Genomic DNA, 18,101 nt, shown 5'->3' with positions numbered 1-18,101 from the left:
GACTTCTCACTTCCCTTCCGTCTTGCTTGTTGGCCTTTACAGGATTGTTTAATTGAAGGTTTTGGTTGCAGGAGACAGACATGCTTGAGCTAGCTTCCACCATAATGGGGAGTGGTGAGACAGGGCCCTGTGATAGGATGTGCAGTCAGACCTCATGAGAGACTGCCTGGGAACAGGGGGGTTATGAGACGGGAAGCCAGTCGTAATTATCTGTCAGGCAAAGGCCTCTGCTTTCTCACTTCTGCATCTCTCTGCTTTGTTCTTCCCTCCCCTCAGAGGGGCTTTCTCTGCCTCTCTGCAGCAAGTGGCCACTCTAAAGGTAATGGATTTTGAAGTCCTTGGTTTGAGAGTGTTTCCACATGGCCTAGCCTCTCTTCATTCTAGTTCCCCCTCCTGGCAGTCAGTTGGTTGGAAGCAGCTGCCCACCAGAGGTCCTGTCAGCCATGGCCTGGGGACAAAGTCAGGTACATTTCTATACGACTGGCCCTGAGAGTTGTGATGGTGATGACAGGGTAGTTCCCAGAAGAGTAGATCTTGGGGTTAAGGAGAATCTGCATATCTTAACAGTAATTGATGTGAACTTGTATATTTCAATGTGTGACTACTTTTGAATGTCATGTTGGGAGTCTTACTCTTTTATACAGATGTATGAGTAAGTGTGTGTGTGTGTGTGTGTGTGTGTGTGTGTGAGAGAGAGAGAGAGAGAGAGAGAGAGAGAGAGAGAGGTACTGTATACATGAGCGGTGGCTTCCCATGTATTCCTTTACTCATTTGTCTGTGTGGCAGGTTCTGTGCTGTGAGTTAGGGATGAAATGATAAACAGAGCAATCTTTGCTGTGACATGCCAGGGCACACAGAGGATCACACAAATGAAGTGTCTGACCTGAGGTCTCAAGGGTGAGGATAGTCTACTTGTTCCACACAGAGGACGAGCCTATGTCAAAATCCTGAGGCAGGAGGAAGAGGTGCTATTGAGAAATCAAGAGACTTGTGTAGCTAGAATTCAGAGGAAAAAGGAGATTGTTTTGCAAGTCGAGCCTGAAGTCTGGTTGTGTAGACTCTTAGAAACCCTGCAAGGACTAACATTTATCTAAGACCCTGGGGAACAGCTCATTGCTGTCTCTTTTCACAACTCAGATCCATGGCTCTGGCCTCATGGACCTAAACTAGCAGGAAGCAGGATGCCCCCTCCATGCCTCTTGCCCAGGACTGTGGTGAGGGGATTCTTTGATGCTCGTAGGCTTCCCACAGTGCACAGGGACCCCGCCAGGAGCCCAGCGGATGACTTCCCCTTGGAGCTTTGGCATCTGTTCTACCAGGAGACCTCACCTGCAGCTGTCTCAGTCTGAAACATGGGCTCTAAATAACACTGAACCTCAGTATCTCATGCTTCCATTCCTGAGACCTGCTCTTCTTGTTACCTCCCACCTCCCCCCATCTTCTATCTGTCCCCCACCCCCTTCTTCTTTGTGCAGCAGGCTGGCCCCAGGCAGGTCAATGCTTGACTGAATGGTCAGTCATTGTGCTCGAGGTGGAGTGCCTCTGTGTTCTCCAGAAGCAGCCCCCTCCACCATTGAGGATGCCCAGCCACCCAGAATTCCCAAGTTCCCAGATGCCAGTGCTTCCCACAAATGCAATCTTCCCCATCTCTGGGATGTTTTTTGGCTCTGGGCATATCAGGTGCTCTGACTATGCTGGGAGGAGAGGTGGCAAGCCTGGAGAGGAGAGTTCTGGAGTGGGCCAGGCCCAAGGGGTTGGCAGTGGCCACAAATGGCCCCTCTGTCATGAATGTGCCCCATGTCAGGCCTGACAGGGAATGCCAGTTTTGTGCACTGATCAACACACCATCCCTGGCCTTGACTGGGAGCCTGGTTTACTTGCTTCCCAGAAGACTGGCTGGGCCCTTAGCACCCCAGGCAGAAAGCAGACCTGTGCTCTGCAGAAATTATAGCTACTACTTAGATTATGCTTCTTGTGTTCTTAGCATCTTATGCTTATCAGCTCAGTCCTCACAACTATCCTACAAGGTGGGTAACAGTCTTACCCTCCTTTTATAGATGTTTCCAAAATCATACAGATGTGGTTTGTGAGGCCAGGACCTGAAACCCTGGATGCCAGAACCTGCCTCACCGAGTAGTCCTCCCAACGTAATAATGCATGCATGCCACGATGACAAGATGGTGTGCACAAGCAGATTCCCCAGCTGCCCTGATACCCAACTTTCCAGGTTTACAAAATTTGTTTCTGATTCATTAGCGAATGGGCATTTCTCTGCAAAAGCTGCTTCAGAAATTCCCAGCCCAAACTCAGAGTCCTTGATATTCTAGTTGATGAGCCAAGAGTGAAGAGAACAGGAAGTGAAGGCCCTGTGGGAAGTCCCTGTGGTCAGGAGTACCCAGGAAAGGGCACCCTGGCCAGCTCTGGCTCTCTGCACCTCCCAGCCGACTTCAGGCCCTGTGGGCTGAGTGAAGGGACCCTGGGAATGAGCCCAGCCCCCAGAGACAGGGTTAAGGGAAAGTGAAGCACTCCAATAGGCCTGTCTTGTGGGGTTTATGAATGATAAGCCCTTCTGCAAGTAAGCATGGTCTTTCCTTCTCCAACAGAAGAGACAGGCTTGAAGGTAGCCAGTAGGCTGGTCTGCCTCTTCACTCTCCCCTTGCCCTGGGCCCTAAGGCACTGCCTAGAGCAAGGCCCTGTTTCAATGCACACAACTTGTAAAGGATTTTATAGTCTGCATGCCCCTTCTTCCTCCAGCCTTCCCCTAATCTAGGGACACTTCCAGAGTCATAGAGCTGATTAGTTGCAGGCCTGGGGACAAGACCTAGAACTTCTAGCTTGCCAAGGGGGCCCTTGCCACTGCTCTCCATGCATCAACTCAGATGGTCTTAAGGATTCCTGAGTTGTCTGCTTCGTGCTGGCAGGATCCAGGGGCACGAAGCTAGAGAACAAGCTTGGAATGGCAAAGAGGAGAAAGTTTAGAACATAGGGTCTTATAGAGAAGGTGAGGAGAGAGTATCCAGCCTTGTGGACAGTGTTATGCCAACAGCTGGGGTGGGGAGCCTGAGGGTAACGGGAAGAAAGGATGGACACCCTGCTGCTCCATAAGCTGTGTCCCAATCAAATAAGCCTCCACATGGTCCCCAAATAAACCAAGAAGATCCCCACCCAAGGACCTTTGTGCTTGTTGTTCCCTCCCCCAGGACACTCTTCCACTCCTTTGACATCAAGCAGACCTCAGCCCACAAGTGACTTTTTCAGATCAGCCTTCCCTGCCACTTTACAGAAAACATGCTCCCACCCCTGGGTCCTTCAAAAACAGAGCATACTTTTTACTTTCCCTAGAGCACATGCTGTTATGCAAAGTTAGTTTCTTTGTCTATTAGCTTCTTGTCTGCCTTCCTCCATTAGACAATCAGAGACCTTATCTGGCTTTCCCCTAATGTTTGGAAGAGTGCCTGGCACACATGACCAAGTGAGCCCATGTTGTCTAGATGATAAGGGCATGTGTGCATGAACTGGCAGCAGTGAGGTTGGACACAAAGCTGAGATCCAGCCTTACTAAGCCAGCTTAGTTCCTCATGGGAGACTTCTGGCTTTACAGAGGTAAGAACCAGTCTGGCTTCTATTAGCCTGAGTCACCCTTTTGGAAGCTGGGTCTGGCAAGCCCTGCATGGGTGTGTGGAAGGCAGGCCCTGGCCCTTCCCCTTCCTCTCCTCAGGTAATCAGGAAAGAAGGAGCAGCTCTATCCTGGGAGTTACTGGCAGCACAGGTACCACACGGTGCTTCTTTCTGTGCAGCAGCTCAGTCTGGAGCCAGAGGCCAGAAGACCTTAGAAGACCGTGGATTTAAAAAAAAGAAAAAGAAAAAGACCTTGGATTCTACTGGGCCCTTCCCATGGCTGCACGTAAGCTCCTTTCACTCCTACTTGTCCATCTGTAGCACGGGTAGGAAAATATCTACTGTTAGTGTTTACCAAATGCTTTCAGACTCTGAAGAGCAAGCTTCCAGGGAAATGTAAAGGGTATGTAGCTCCAGGCCTGTCTGGGAGGCCTGGCCAAGGTGGAGGCAGTGGCAGGGCAGGGGCTGCCAGCCCAGTGACTACCAAGACAGCAGGCAATGGAGGAAGTATGACCATGATGAGACAAGTCATGGAGCTCTTCAAGTCTATTGGTCATTTTCCACTATTGATAGAGACATGGAAATTGGGAAAATATTTCTGTCAGATGAGCGAAAGAACAGTGTGAGTTCAATGAGAAATACTGACAATGAGTTGGGCACTAGGTCACAAGATCTGAAGGGTAGTATGAAAGGTAGGGACTGTGAACTGATTCACTCCAGCAGATGGTTTTCTCATGAGAATGCAGGCCCAGATGGCTAGAACTTCTCCTTTTTCAGGAGCAGTCAGATATTCTGATTTCCCTATCTAGTATTTTGATTAAATGAAACAATAAAGTGAACAAAGAAAATATTCAACCTGTAGGCAACTGGTTTGCAATCTCTGGTTAAGATCTGTGTGGGGCAGAGAAAAGATCTGAAGACTTGGTTTCCAATTATATGCTTGACCTCTGATTCCTCCTTTCTGGGTCTCACTCTTCTCAGTGTCAAGAGGAGACTGGCCAACACTCAGGGTCTCACGGGCGCAGTGATAGCCAATTCTTCCATAAGCTTATGAGCCATGCACTCTGCTGAGCTCTTTACATGGCCCGTCTCTTCTAATCCTCACAACAACCCAATGAGGAAGCACTATTATTGTTCACAGTTTCAGAAGTGGGAACTTGGACACAGATAGATTCAGTGATTTGCCCAAGGCCAGACAGCTACTATAAGGGGAGGAGCCAGGCTCTACTGCAGACAGTCTATTCCAAACCACCATATTGTGCTCTAGAGGCACAGAGACTGAGTGAGGTCATGGATGGAGAAGTGCCCAAGCAGTTCTTCCAAGGGCAGCAAACCCTTCCCTTTACCCCAGTAGGTGAGGCAGTCTCCAGTGGAATGAGTTAAAATGTCAGCTCATGGTCTTATGTATCTTTCAAATGTGTAAAGATGATGCCACTCCTGGAACCAGATGATGATAGAATGTGAGGAAACTATTATACTTAAAAACAGTCCATTCCAAAATATCTTAAACTGGCACATAGTAGGTCCTGAGTAAGTTTGAATTCAGGAGATGAGTGCAGTGTAAGCCCAGTGAAGTCATGTTTTCTGGGAAGCCAGGAGCAGGGCTTGAGAAGAGAGACCAGGGAGAGATTCAGAGTTTGCCTCAAGAGCTGGGAGCTCCAGGACAGAGGAGCAAGGATGGAGGTGGGCATGTACCTGGGCATGGTGCTTACCTCACTGGACCTCTACCTACTCTCTAACACCACTGACCTCACCGCTAATGCATGTGAAGAAGGCAAGGCAGGAGGAAGAGGACGTGAAGGTGCAGATGGTGATAATGAAAGAGAAACTCTTTTTATAGCCTAAGTTTGAAACCAATGTTAAACTACTAGAGGTTGACATATCTTGACTTACATAATTGGAGGAAATAAAATGTGAATGGCTAAACTAAAAATTAACTTGATCAGAAGGGGAGTGATTGATCAATACTGCATCTGCCATAGTTTCTTCCTGAGTGGAAGGGTCAGGCTCTTGGTTCTCATGTGCTTTATCTTCCTGTCTAATAAAATGGGCCACATTTCTGCAGTGCAAGACTCAATGATTAGCAGCTAATCATGCCTGCAATTTGCAATACTAGCCAGCAGATGGTATGAGCACTGATTAAGGATTCGTGTTATAAGGTGACCAATCATCTCAGTTTTCCAGAGACTAAGGATGCAGGACTTTCAGTACTAACCCTTGGAAAGTCCTGGAAAAACCGGGGTAAATGGCCATGCTAGTCCAAAACCAGGTAAAGAGCTTTCTTTTTAACCTCTGTAAGTTTTTAGAATCATCCTTTTCTTACTACCAAAAAACGAACAAACTCCTAAAATTTCCAAGCAATTGTGGAATAAATCGTTACTCTGTAAGACATGAGTTCAAAGCAAAGGGAACACTGTAATACAAATATAAGTCTTGCTTCCATTCACTGTGCAACCAAGCAGAGGAAAGAGGTCAGCTGCCTTTCTGGCAGGACTTCAGCGTGGGAAGGAATACAACAACTGGGTGCAAATCCTGCCTCAGCCACGATCTGGAGCAAGTGATTTCATCTTTCCGAGCCTTGATTTCTTTGTTTTTTAAAATATTTTATTTATTTATTCATAAGAGACACACACATAGAGAGAGAGAGAGGCAGAGACACAGGCAGAGGGAGAAGCAGGCTCCATGATGGGAGCCTGACGTGGGACTCGGTCCCAGCAGTCCAGGATCAGGCCCTGGGCTGAAAGCGGCACTAAACCACTGAGCCACCCAGACTGCCCACGGAGCCTTGATTTCTGATTCTGCAAGTTGAGTATAAGTATATGCCCATCTCGAAAGTGGGTGCAAATATACCCACTTTGCATAGCTGTTATGAGGACTGAGATCCATATGAAAGAACAGAACACACAGTCTGAAGCATAGCCGATCAGAAACACAGCTGTGCCCACCCCGACCTAATTCCTGCCCCTCTCCCTCTCTGTTTGCCCATGGAGAAGCTAGCTGCCTTATAAACCTAGTCATCTATGCCACGAAGGCAAGAGCAAACATGTACCTCTAGAAGCACGAAATAACCAGGTAAATAATGGCTTTCAACTCAGATCCATATCAAATCTAGAAGTTGCTGGAGCAAAACCATCTTAGAAGACTTAGAAGCTTATAAAAAATTCACAGTGAGTTTGCCATTTAGGCCTAGGAGGACAGTATGCTTCTTATGAAGCAGTGATTGACAACAGTTGACTTCATATACAATCTCCTGACCACCATTCCCGGGCCAGGAGGGCACTGACCCTGATGGCTGCAGCTTGGTGGGACAAGATGCCAAGATATCTATTTCCAAGCCTGGCCTGCTGCCCTAGGGAGTTTCTCAAATGCTGCTGCATTTGGTTAAAATTGACTTGGTTACCTGGCAGGGCTGGGTAGGTGGAAGCTGACAAAGAGAAGTTGTGAGATCATATTTGCCCTTCCTCCTCCTGTTTGTACTGATATATTTACCCATCTCTTGGAAAGAGTAACCAAAGACTTTGTACTATTATCTTAGTAAAAATTTCCAAAGTTTGGACAACAGCACTGCCCGTATTGTGTGCTGTGTGCCGTGACACTCACATATGTAAGAGTTGCCTGACGGACCTAAATATGAGATTGAGCCACCACAACTTAAGATGTACACCTGTCCACCCAAAGCCAGCTGCTTAAATTTTTACAAATGGTGCTTGCATGACATGAATGCAGGCCAGTTAGGCACAGCTGAAAACGTCTGCACCAAGATTCACTGAAGTGTCCTGATAAACTGGATTTGTCAGGAGGGATTACTTTCTGTAAGGGGGACAGGACCTGTGGGGTGAAACATTGGGCTGAGATGGGAGAGACTGGAGTTGGGAAATAGGAATTCATGTTTCTCTTGAGAAAGATGAAGAGCCGCCCAATCTCCCCACCTCTGTAGGGTGTTGGAGACAGCAAGATCTGCTGTGAGCATCTCTTCCCAGCTCTGCATTCAGTGTTGTTAGGCTGGTGGCTTGAGGTCATCCACGGTGTGGGTATTTACACCAGAAAAATTGGCAAATGCTACTAATGAGAACTCTTTTGGAGATCCAGCTGTCAACATTTACTGGCACACTACTGCCATGCCTTCAGGCTCAATGACCCCAAACCACACACCAAGTCTAATATTATCTGTCCGCTGGCTCCAGGATGATCTTTAATAAAACAAACCTGACAGTGTTACCTTCTGATTCCATTTTCTTTAAGATAAATTCCCTGGCCCTCGGTGTGGCATTAAAGCCTCTTCTTCCTCCCACTCCTGCCCAACTTTTCGATCGCTTTTGCCCCTACCCCCAAATGCCATTCCAACTCTGCCACCCTGAATAATACGACTTAAAAAATAAAAAATACACATCAGGTTCCACCAAACTTCTTGCTGTGAGGGATGACCAAGGCTCTGACATACTGCAAAGGTCCGGATAGGTGGAAGTCAGCATTGGAGCCTTTTGCCCCGGGAAGCATTTGCTGGTGTCAAAAGCCCCAGTTGAGTTTTGGACAATCTTATGAGGCTGGGCAGGGGGTGAGTGAGTATAAAATTTGTACTTTATCTCCCACTGAGGAGAAGGGGCCTTGATAAACACCCCAAGTCTGGGCTAGAACCCTAAAGGATTAGGACTGAATGGAAATGGAGTAGCCTGCATAGTTACCTATGTGCCATTGTGATCATCTCAAGCCTGCTCGGGGTGGATGGTCACCTGGAGCTGCAGCACCCAGCCTCACTGCCCAGCAGAAGCAAAAGGGAATTCTCTCTACGCAACTACAATATTGTCCAGAGCCTCAAATGATCTCTACAATGTTTGATACACTACGGTGCCCAGCAGTCGATAAAAAGTAGTCAGGCACATGCAAGACAACCTGTGGAGCAGACAAAATCAGATGGCAGAAGGCGACCCAGCAGAGATTCAAATAATGAAGCTCTCAGGTGCAACCTTTACAAGAACCATGAGTACTGTGTTCAGAGATCTGAAAGACAAGACTGAGACTTTTGGCAGAAACTATACCAAAAAAAGGAAGCAGATGGAAATCTTAGAATCGAAAGATGCAATTAGCTGAAATTGAGAAATAGCATTTATTGAACACTTCTTCTGCGGATGGTGCTCTAGAGGCGCCCACAGGGGCCCACTGCTTGGACTTGTAGAGCTTGTCCAGTATCACTCCAAAGACATAGCTGTCCTATTTCCCTTTGAGGGGGCCTTAGTCATTTCTGCTGTCACTAGTGTCCGATAGGGCAGGGCTCGGCATATAGAAGACACTAGATACAGTTGTGATGTCTGGAGCTTGCAGGGAGAGTGTAAGGTGCTGACCAGGGAGGCAGGGTCCACTGCAATGGTGTGGTCATTAACCTGAATTCAGGAACTGGAGTGCAGAGCTGAGCACCCGGAACTGAGAATAAGGTTAGTCAGAGATTTCCTGTAGGCAGAAATCATAGGGACACCAACTATTTTTGATAAGACGGAACCAAGAGTGGAATTGCAGCCAGAAGCGTGAGGGGAGGGAAGGAGCCTCTCCTCCCCTACTCATTTCCCCCTCCAGCCCCGACAGATGAGGGCCTCCCCCTCTGGAGTCCAGCCTGGTGTACAGGGCAGGGTTGAAGGGTTGAGGGGTTAGGGGCATTGTGACTGACCTCTCCCACCTCTCCCACTCTATGTGGGGTGAAGAAGGAGACATAATAGCTTTCTATTGGGTGAGTATTTCCTACATGGAGGGTCAGGGTGAAATACACCCTGTGCAACATCTCAGTCCTCACAGTACCGGTGACAAGGCCTCAGTTTCATTATTCATCTACTGGATAATGAAACTGAGGCCTTGAGAACAGAGCCTGGGTGACCCAGCTCCCAAGTGACATGGGAGAGTGCAGCCCCAGGTCAGCTTGACTTCTTGGTCGGATCCTAGGGACTCCCTCCTCTCCACCCGGAAAAGGCCTACCAGGCCACTTCTCAGGCGCAGACCTGGCAAAGGTGGAGAACCCAGGGTTCTGCTCTCCAGGAGATATCTTTCTCTCTGAATTTGGGATGGGGACAGAGAAGCATTTACCCAGGAGCCACAGCATGGGTGGGACCTGTCTGACAGCAGGCAGTCAGGATAGAGTCCCCCGGTCTCCCCTGGGCAAGTCTTTCCTCCTCTTCAGTCTTCAAGCACACTTTTCAAGGGATGCTGAGGTAACATTGAGGAGGGCTTCAGCAAAGGCATTAAAACACAAGTAGGAGAGAACTGATCACAGTGGGGGCTAGCTGCCTTCCATCTCAGCAGGGGTGGTGACCAGTTTAGGCCTCTGATGATTCGTAGCTGTTTCAGAAACTGTAACCCCCAACTCAGCAAATGCTGCAAGTGGCAAATAATCAAGCAGGTTCTTAAACGTCATGTCCTTCAGCCAGCCTTGCCCCAAACAAACAGAACTCACCCCTACCCCCTGGCCCTCAAAGGTAGATATTATTTCTTGCATGTGTTTCAAAGGTGAATGTCTGTCAAGGTCACTCACCTTGTGAGAACAGAGGGGACACGTACATGTCACTTTGCCCCTCAAAGTAATCACACAGGGAGGTGATACAACTTTTGCAGAAATGTTCCATTTGCTCTGAAAGAGGAGCTCTTTAAAGATTTGAGATATTCATTTGTAACCTTCATTTTTTAAAAATGTTTAATTGAGGTATAATTGACATATAATATTATTTTACTCTCAGTTGTACAACATAGCAATTCACCCATCACCTGTTTTATATACATAGTTATAAAAATATCTTTTTTCTTGTGAAGAGAACTTTTGTGATCAACTTTCAAGTACATAGTATAGCCTTCCTCCTTACAGGATTTTACTCTCATTTGGACATGGACACTGATTTTTTTGGTTGAAAATAAAGTCAGACTCATCAAGATCAGTTGCTGTCACAGGATGACCACCGTCTGGGAGTCTGAAGACCTGGATTCCTGGACATGCCTTTGCCATTCATGAGCTGTGTGGCCTTGGACAGGTCCCTTTCCCTCTCTGGGTCTTTCTTAGTGTTCTTCAGAACAATGATAGGGTGGGATAGGACGAAGGCTGAGCTCCCAGCCAGTTCTCCAATGCTGCCATCTGCGCTTCGCATTAGCATTATGTGCTCTGGTCATGTGAAGCCCTGTCCGTGTTTTCCCTATCCATAAATAGGAGTATGCATACATTTTCCCTAACTTCTAGAATGTAGGAAGGAAAGAAGGTGATGCTTATTAGTGCTCACTGCAGGCTAGAATTTCTCCCTCCCTCCCTTTCTTCCTTCCCTCCTTCCTCCCTCTTTTCACCCATGAGAAAGACATGAACAATCTCCCACTGGGCAACCGAGGCAGAGGAGGTAAGTGACCTGTTCCAGGTCACACGGGTAGCAAGTGGCACATGAAAGGGGTGAAATTTGGACCCGTTTCTACACAACTGCTGAGCTGGGTAGATCCCATTTTCTCAAGACCATAACTTTAAAGACTTGGCTAGTAGGAAAAGCGCTGGCTTCAAAGCACCTCTTAGGAAATTTCCTCTATAGTAGGAGTCAGCAACCTTCAAAACCTGATCCAGCCACCACTTGTTTTTGTAAATAAAGTCGTATTGGAACATGATCAGCGTGTCATTTACAGATCACCTACTACTGTTTAAGCTACGATAGACGCTAGCTGAGTTGAGAAATCATGACAGAGACAAGCCCTAAAATATTTACTATCCTGTCCTTCACAGAATGTTTGCTGGTCCAGAGTCCAGCAAGGCTGTCCCCCCTTCAGAGAACACGAAGTGACATGAGACCGTCCTGTGTGCTGAGGAGCCCTACCGCTGGGCTGATTAGGAAGGAGGACTTTTCTACTTAAATCTATTTTTTTAAAAAGTCAACAAACAGCCTCAGGATACCTGTCAGGCAGATAAAGGCGTTCAGTTTTCATTGTGCTTTTCTTCCCAGGAACTCAGTGAAGGGGAAATAGAAATCTTAATTTTGGGGAAATTGCACAGGGGAAAAAGAGGGAGGGAATCAATTACAACACCCCATTGCGACACTCAGCACGGTTGAAAGTGACAACAACAAGGGTTTCTCATTTTGGAAATGTGGGGGCATTTCCGTTTCTCAGAGCAGGACAGGGCGGCAACAGCCTGACTTGGGTGAGTGACTATTTTCTTTATAAGCAGTGACTCCGGGCCGAAATGGCAGTGTCCCGTTGCCTCGCTGTGGCCACCGAATGGAAACCTGCAGGTGTCCTCTCAGCTACCTAATCTCTTTCCTCCTTTTCCTGTCCCATTCAGAGACAGCCTGCCGTCCCTTGGGGAAGAGACCTTGCAGGATGCAAGCCTTCAGGTAAGGCGGCCCCCCTGAGGGGGGTGGGACAGACCGGGAAATGGAGCCACCACAGCCATCGGGGGCCTCTGGCTTCTGCGGTGCCTGAGACTGGGCTGAGTTTGGGCTGGAAAAGCATGTCCGTGATTCGTGAAAGGGGAGCCACATGCGTGGTCATCAGGGCTTGTGCTTCAGAAGAGCTCAAGATGGGCAGAACTTGGCCAGAAGCCTGGCTTCTTCTCCCATAGACTCTGGCAATTCAGTGAGTGACAGACAGACAGATGCGGAGGAGCCACGCTGGGGCTTTTTGCCGGGCAAGGAAGCAGGAGGGCCACGGTGGGTGGCAACTGCTGACTAGTGCTGCAGATCTGTATTGACATGGTGGAGGACTCTTGGGGGCCTCAGTCTCCCCATCTGCAATGTGGGGTTAAGGATCACCTCCTTCCTGCCTGCCTTACTGGGTTGTCGTGAAGATCACACAGTGCCAGAAAACTACGTGATCTTTTAAAAGTTGGGCCAGGAGTTTTGTGAGATGTCACCAGCACTGTTGGAAAATTGGCAGGCTGTGACGCTGTCCTCATGGGCCCTGGGTCCTGTGATATCCCAGGACTGAGTCACATCACCCTCAAACTGAGTTTTCCTAGCTTGAGGCTGCAGTTCAGGATTCTCTGTGTGTGTGTATGTGGGTGGGTGCATCCCTCCCCTTTCCAGACACCAGGTACCTCCCCTTTCCAGGCTTCACGAGGTTTGCCTCTGCTGCCTCCTACTGACTGGGAGCTCCAGGAGATGCACCTAAAGGTCTCCAGTAGGAGTCTCATCCAGGAACTCAGAATAATCTGGAAAGGTCAAATGCTCATGTGTGCAAAGACCTTTGCAGTTGGTCCAACCACCCCTCACTGAGCTCATGAGCTTCCCAAAGTCACCTGATGACATGGGTATTGTCAGCCACATTTCATTTGTGAGGAGATGAGGCACAGGTCCAAGGTCACATGGGTGGGCAGCAGGGAATGGAGGGCCCACATTCTGGCTGGGGTTCTGCAAGCCTTGCTCTAAGCCCTTCACCAAGGAGAAAAGACTGGGAGCCCCAGGGTGAGCTGGCTCGTTCCCAGGGAGGGCTGCCCCTGTCAGATCCAGAGCAGCCACTGAGTGATGGAAGACTGGCACTGGGAAGAGACCCTCATCGTCTAAGGTTCCAAGTGAGTTAGCTGCAGCGTGCTTTGTCCCTTGAAACTGCCATGATGGCCTCTAGTCACAGATAACTCTTTAAATTTATACTTAAATTAATAAAAATTAAGTTAAGTTAAAAATTTGGATCCTTCGTCACACCACACTTCAAGCACTCGATAGATAGCCATATGTGGCTGGCAGCTACCATATTGGACAGTGCAGATATAGAACATTTCTGCCCCTGGAAAGTTGTATTGGATGATGCTACTCTAGAGCATGTTTTGCTGGAGTAGAATGCGTCTGCTCTGGGAATCTGAGGGTGAAGAGAAAAGATGAAGAGAGGGGTAGAATGTGGGTGCCTTGTGTTCCAGCTGGGCCTGCCTCTTAGTGTTGACCTCAGTCTTTCCTCCATGCCAGGGATGTGCTAAAATACCACCACCACCCCCCAAAAAATACCACACCCCTGGGCCCACGCCTGGCCAAAAGTTGAATGCAGATTCAGTGAGCTCTGGGAGACACAGGAAGAGGTGGAGCACAGGGCTGGGCCCACAGAAGTGGCTCACTGTACCTGGGTCCTTTCACATTTCAGAATCTGGGATGTTAACCAGAAGACCTTCTACCTGAGGAATAACCAACTAGTCGCTGGATACTTGCAAGGATCAAATACTAAATTAGAAGGTGAGTGGTTGCCAGGCAAGTGGACGTTGTGTGGGTCCTGGGTCACTTTGCCATGGAGTCTCCAGCTTGCCCCCCAGAAAACCTTAGTTTCAAAGTCTTAATCCCCACTTGGGTGTTTGTGGCCGAGTGAGAAGCTGGGGGAGGCCTGGCCAGTAGAACGCACACTTGAGGGCAGCCTCCAGAGGGCAGCAGGGTCAGATCAAAGGTCAGGAGCCCCCAGCTACTGGCACGGTGTTCCAGAGCCACAGCTGGCAGGGGTAGGGCACAGAAGGCAAGTTGCTCCTTTTCCCTCCTGTGACTATTAAGCCTTCCATGTTCCTATGTTGATCAAACCCTAACTACCACCCAGAATGAATACACCATATCTAGGCCTGGGTTATGCCCCTTATTCACAGACACCATATTCAGCCACCTTCTGGTCCTTGCTCAAAACAAGCTGCATGAACATGGGCAGGCTTCTCCTACTCCATCCGTTAGTTTTTTCTTTGCTAAAATGAGGCCAGTGTGATGGCAGATGGGGGAGAGTCTTTCAGCGCTAGCCTTCTGGGATGTTTTCATGGCCCTGTTGCTGACGTGGTACTATAGGATGACGTGATCTCCACCTTCCCACCCTGCCCCATCCCCTTGTTCTTGGCCCTCTGCCTCCCTCAGAGAGAGCGTGAGACCTACCTTCCCTGTCCTTCTGTTAATTCTCCTAATGGACATGCCAAACGCAGAAAGGCTGAGATTTTCACAGCTATGTGAGGGCTCAGAGACTACCAAGGGTAAGAGGCAGCTTCAAAGTCACCCAGGTCCCTGTAGACCCTGTGTGTAGCCCTGGGGCCCACTGTGTGCTATATCCCTGCCCATGGGCAGCACCCCTGGTGACCAGGAGCACATGTGTCCTGAGGAGAAGCGAGGATAGAACCCATGAGGAGCAGAATCTGGGTGACAGGGAACTTGAGGAGTAACTCGATAGAGTGCTTGGTTTGATCTTCTGTTTGAATGCAGACCAGGATGATGTGGCCTCAGCATCCTTTTGACCTTAGGTTTTTAGTTGGTGGAGGGTGGCAGGAGGGAGACGGAAAAATCTCCTGGGAGAGTCTAGGCTGCCTCCTCTTCTTTCTACAACCTGACCCTGCCCTCTGCTCTTCCTCCAGAGAAGTTAGATGTGGTGCCCGTCGAGCCTCATGCCGTGTTCTTGGGGATCCATGGGGGGAAGCTGTGCCTGGCCTGTGTCAAGTCTGGAGATGAGACCAGGCTCCAGCTGGAGGTAAGGACCAGTCTCAGATAATGACCACACCAAACCTGGTGGCTGGAGCGACTGTACTGTGTTCTTTCTCGGGACTCTGTGGGTTGATTAGGCAGGCGAGGCTGGGCAATTGTGCTCCACTTGGCATAGCCTGCACCCCTCCCAGAGCGGCATTCAGCAGGGAGCTCTGCTGACACGGAGGTAGGCGGAGGTGTGCCTAAGGGGGTTTCTCACCCTCTAGCTCTTGTTCCACGTGCTCTCTCAGAGCTGCACTGCCAGCCTGCGCTTCCTTACAGCATGGCTGCTGGCTTCCCAGAGAGATTAGTTCAAAAAGACAATGTGCAAATGCCTGTTAAACCCCTGCTGACATCACACCGCTGACGCCCCATTGGCTGAAGCTAGTCATGTAGCTGAATCTAGTCTCAATAAGGGAGGGAGACAGGAAGGATGGTTCATTTGGGGGCCTCATTCTCTGCATGCCACTCTCTTGCCTGAGGGCCTCCAACCCACTTAGACTTGCCCTCTTTCAGTGAAGCCAAGCTTCAGAACTTTCCTCTTTTAATCTTTATCCACTCAAACCCACAAGTTGGCAGCCTATCCAGGGCCCTGCACTCCTTGATCCCTGCAGTATTAATGGGCTGCCAGCCCTGGGAAAAGATGGTTTTGTCTCAGGGACTTGTTGGATAAGATCTTAACCCAATGTGAGTGGCTGTAACAGTGGCCCTGTCTCTTCCCCCCACCAGTGGACAGGGGCATTCTTTTGGAGGGTGACTACTCCGTGTGGAGTAGGAGTGACCAGGACATTGTATGTACCGTGTTGAGTGGACTACAGTACTCTCTGCCCACCTTCTCCGCCATGCCCTCTTACCGGTGGCACAGGCCCTGACAGAGCACCAGCCTCCACATGCACTGGCCTCTGCTGCTGATGCCATGCATTCACCAAACATATTGGCCCATGGCTAGAGTGGCCAGATTTCCCAAAGTCAAGGTGTGACAATGGGACAGCCTCTTTGTGTCGCTGCTACCTAGAGACCCGGGACACGTGGCCTACTGCAATGGTCTGTGGTCACTGTTTTTCCAGCACTTGTGGGCCAGCCAGAGGCTAAATCATGGTGGGGAGAGGGAGGCAGCATGGGACCTCTGGGCTCCTCAGCTCTCACTGCTCATTTCTTGGCTTCCAGGCCGTTAACATCACTGACCTGAGTAAGAACAAGGATCAAGACAAGCGCTTTACCTTCATCCTCTCAGACAGTGGCCCCACCACCAGCTTTGAGTCTGCTGCCTGCCCTGGCTGGTTCCTCTGCACAGCACTGGAGGCCGACCGGCCTGTCAGCCTCACCAACAGACCAGAAGAGGCCATGATGGTCACTAAGTTCTACTTCCAGAAGGAATAATAGTGTGTCCATTCCGTGCTTCCCCCCCACTCCCAACACATCAATGACTCCAGAGATGCCTCTCCATTCTGCCTGGGGTCTCCTGGCTGTGGTGGAGGCTCTGAGGAGCAGCCTCGGTGGGGTGGACCCTCAGAAGGATGTATGAGAGCCCTGGTAACGGGACCCTGCCTCCAGCCTCCTCAGCTAGCCAACCTCAATGCTGCCACCACAGTGGTCTTTCTAAAGTGCACCTCTAGCTGCAGCACTGCTCCAGGCCTTTCAGGGCTGCCTCTGCCTTCTGGATTAAAGCCAGGCTGCTTGGCCAGCCTGGCCCCCTGCTCTCCTCTCCGTAACTCCTTGCTCTCCTCCCTTGCCCCATGTCCATGTCCTGGATCCCTCCTGCCCCTTTGCTGGCCTCCCAAACCTTGTGTTTTGCAAACCGATGCTGTTCTGTGGGGAAACCTTAGAGTCTGTGCCAAGATGGAAGATAAGGATTTCAACTTGGCTTTCCTTTGAAGCCAATTTCATCCAGTTTCAAGGAGAGTCCTTTATTTAGACACTATGTCCATTCTGGAAAAGTGTGGGCAAGGATGAAAGTAGCTCTCCCTTTTGATTTCTCTTATTTTTGTAACGTCCTGACCTGCAAAAATGACAAGTTAGTGTGTTATGTTGGTCTCTACTTTTTTTCTTTCTGTGATGTTCCTAAAGCCTGGCCCCACTGCTCCAGCGAGGTACCATCTCCACTCCAGACCTTTGACAGCCACCTGCAGTGCTTCTCCTCCCCCATCTCTCCCATCAAAACTCCCAGCTGCAGGCCAGGGCATCAATGTGGCTCCACTGTTCCTGGGAGGGAGGAATTACTCTCGGACCATTTTAGCACTTCTGACACTCTGAGACTTGTTTGAAAGGTTGTGTCTCTGTCTGTCTCCCACACCAGACTGTGAGTTCCCAAGAGAAGGGAGCATGACCTCTGTGTTTTGGGGCTCCCGCAGGGCTGAGCACACAGCTCCAGCCCTTAGCACGTGCTCACTGAATGTGTGTTGTATGTGTTGAGTAGAAAGGTTTCTACTCTCTGTGACTTAAGCTCTGTTTTACAATAAAATCTTAAAAACTCATCTACTTCACTGGCTGTGTCTAGGGCCTTGCCAGGCTTGGCGCATGGAGAGCTTGGGAAATGAGGAGGCCAATGGGCCTTTTCTCACCCCAGGGACTAGGCCTGACTGCCTCTTTTCTGAGAGTCTTTTTCTTTTTGGGGTTCACTCTTTCTGGATACATGAGAACAAATCTCCCTGCCAGGAAGGTGTGTAGCATCATTATCCACAATATCCCCCAGTAGAAAACAATCCAAACACCCATCACGGAAGAACGAAACAGAAATCATGTGTGTTCACACAATGCAATGCTCAACAGCAAAGAAAGTGGATGGATTGCAATCCACAAAACATGCATCTTATCCACATGGTGTGGAGTCAAGAATCACAGAAGCATGCACAGAGCATGATTCCATTTACATAAAGCTAAAACGCAAAACTGAGCAGTTGCAGGGAGAGCTGTGTAGACAGGTGGTGCAAACATGGAGAAGCGGGGGGGGGGCTGTGTCTGAAAGTGGAGTTTCTAAGTGACTCCTGGGAGACAGAGGGTCAGGGGGGAGTGCCCAGAGGCTTGTAGGATCTGGGCAACACTATTTCTCGGCATGAATGTGATTAGACAGTTTTCTGT

General features: G+C 49.3%; 1 protein-coding gene and 1 long non-coding RNA gene across 5 annotated transcripts in view; one reads left to right on the top strand and one right to left on the bottom strand.

Annotated features, from left to right (window-relative positions):
- The window catches only part of LOC140601372 (uncharacterized), a 54,165-nt gene that overhangs the window by 26,215 nt on the left and 9,849 nt on the right, over positions 1 to 18,101 (bottom strand). The window lies entirely within an intron of this gene.
- IL1RN (interleukin 1 receptor antagonist) lies at positions 3,727 to 17,497 on the top strand. Of its 3 annotated transcripts, none has more exons than XM_072770177.1 (5): positions 3,727 to 3,904; positions 11,903 to 11,954; positions 13,690 to 13,778; positions 14,918 to 15,030; positions 16,191 to 17,497. In XM_072770177.1, the coding sequence occupies exons 1-5, from the start codon at positions 3,895 to 3,897 to the stop codon at positions 16,401 to 16,403; spliced, it is 477 nt and encodes a 158-aa protein (XP_072626278.1). In that variant the 5' UTR covers positions 3,727 to 3,894; the 3' UTR covers positions 16,404 to 17,497. The 3 variants fall into 3 exon arrangements, with proteins under 3 accessions (XP_072626278.1, XP_072626279.1, XP_072626277.1); XM_072770178.1 differs by lacking the exon at positions 3,727 to 3,904 and adding an exon at positions 11,656 to 11,761; XM_072770176.1 differs by lacking the exon at positions 3,727 to 3,904 and having other exon boundaries at positions 11,770 to 11,954.

Source organism: Canis lupus, chromosome 12 (assembly GCF_048164855.1).
Source record: "Canis lupus baileyi chromosome 12, mCanLup2.hap1, whole genome shotgun sequence".
In the NCBI taxonomy this organism is placed as follows: Eukaryota; Metazoa; Chordata; class Mammalia; order Carnivora; family Canidae; genus Canis; species Canis lupus.
This window is presented reverse-complemented; position numbering and strand designations above follow the sequence as displayed.

Coding starts and splice junctions, on each gene's coding strand:
- IL1RN (XM_072770176.1), top strand. CDS start 11,839: ATGGAAACCTGCAGGTGTCCTCTCAGCTACCTAATCTCTTTCCTCCTT. Junction 13,779..14,917: donor ATCAAATACTAAATTAGAAG/GTGAGTGGTTGC, acceptor CTCTTCCTCCAG/AGAAGTTAGATGTGGTGCCC. Junction 15,031..16,190: donor AGACCAGGCTCCAGCTGGAG/GTAAGGACCAGT, acceptor CTTGGCTTCCAG/GCCGTTAACATCACTGACCT.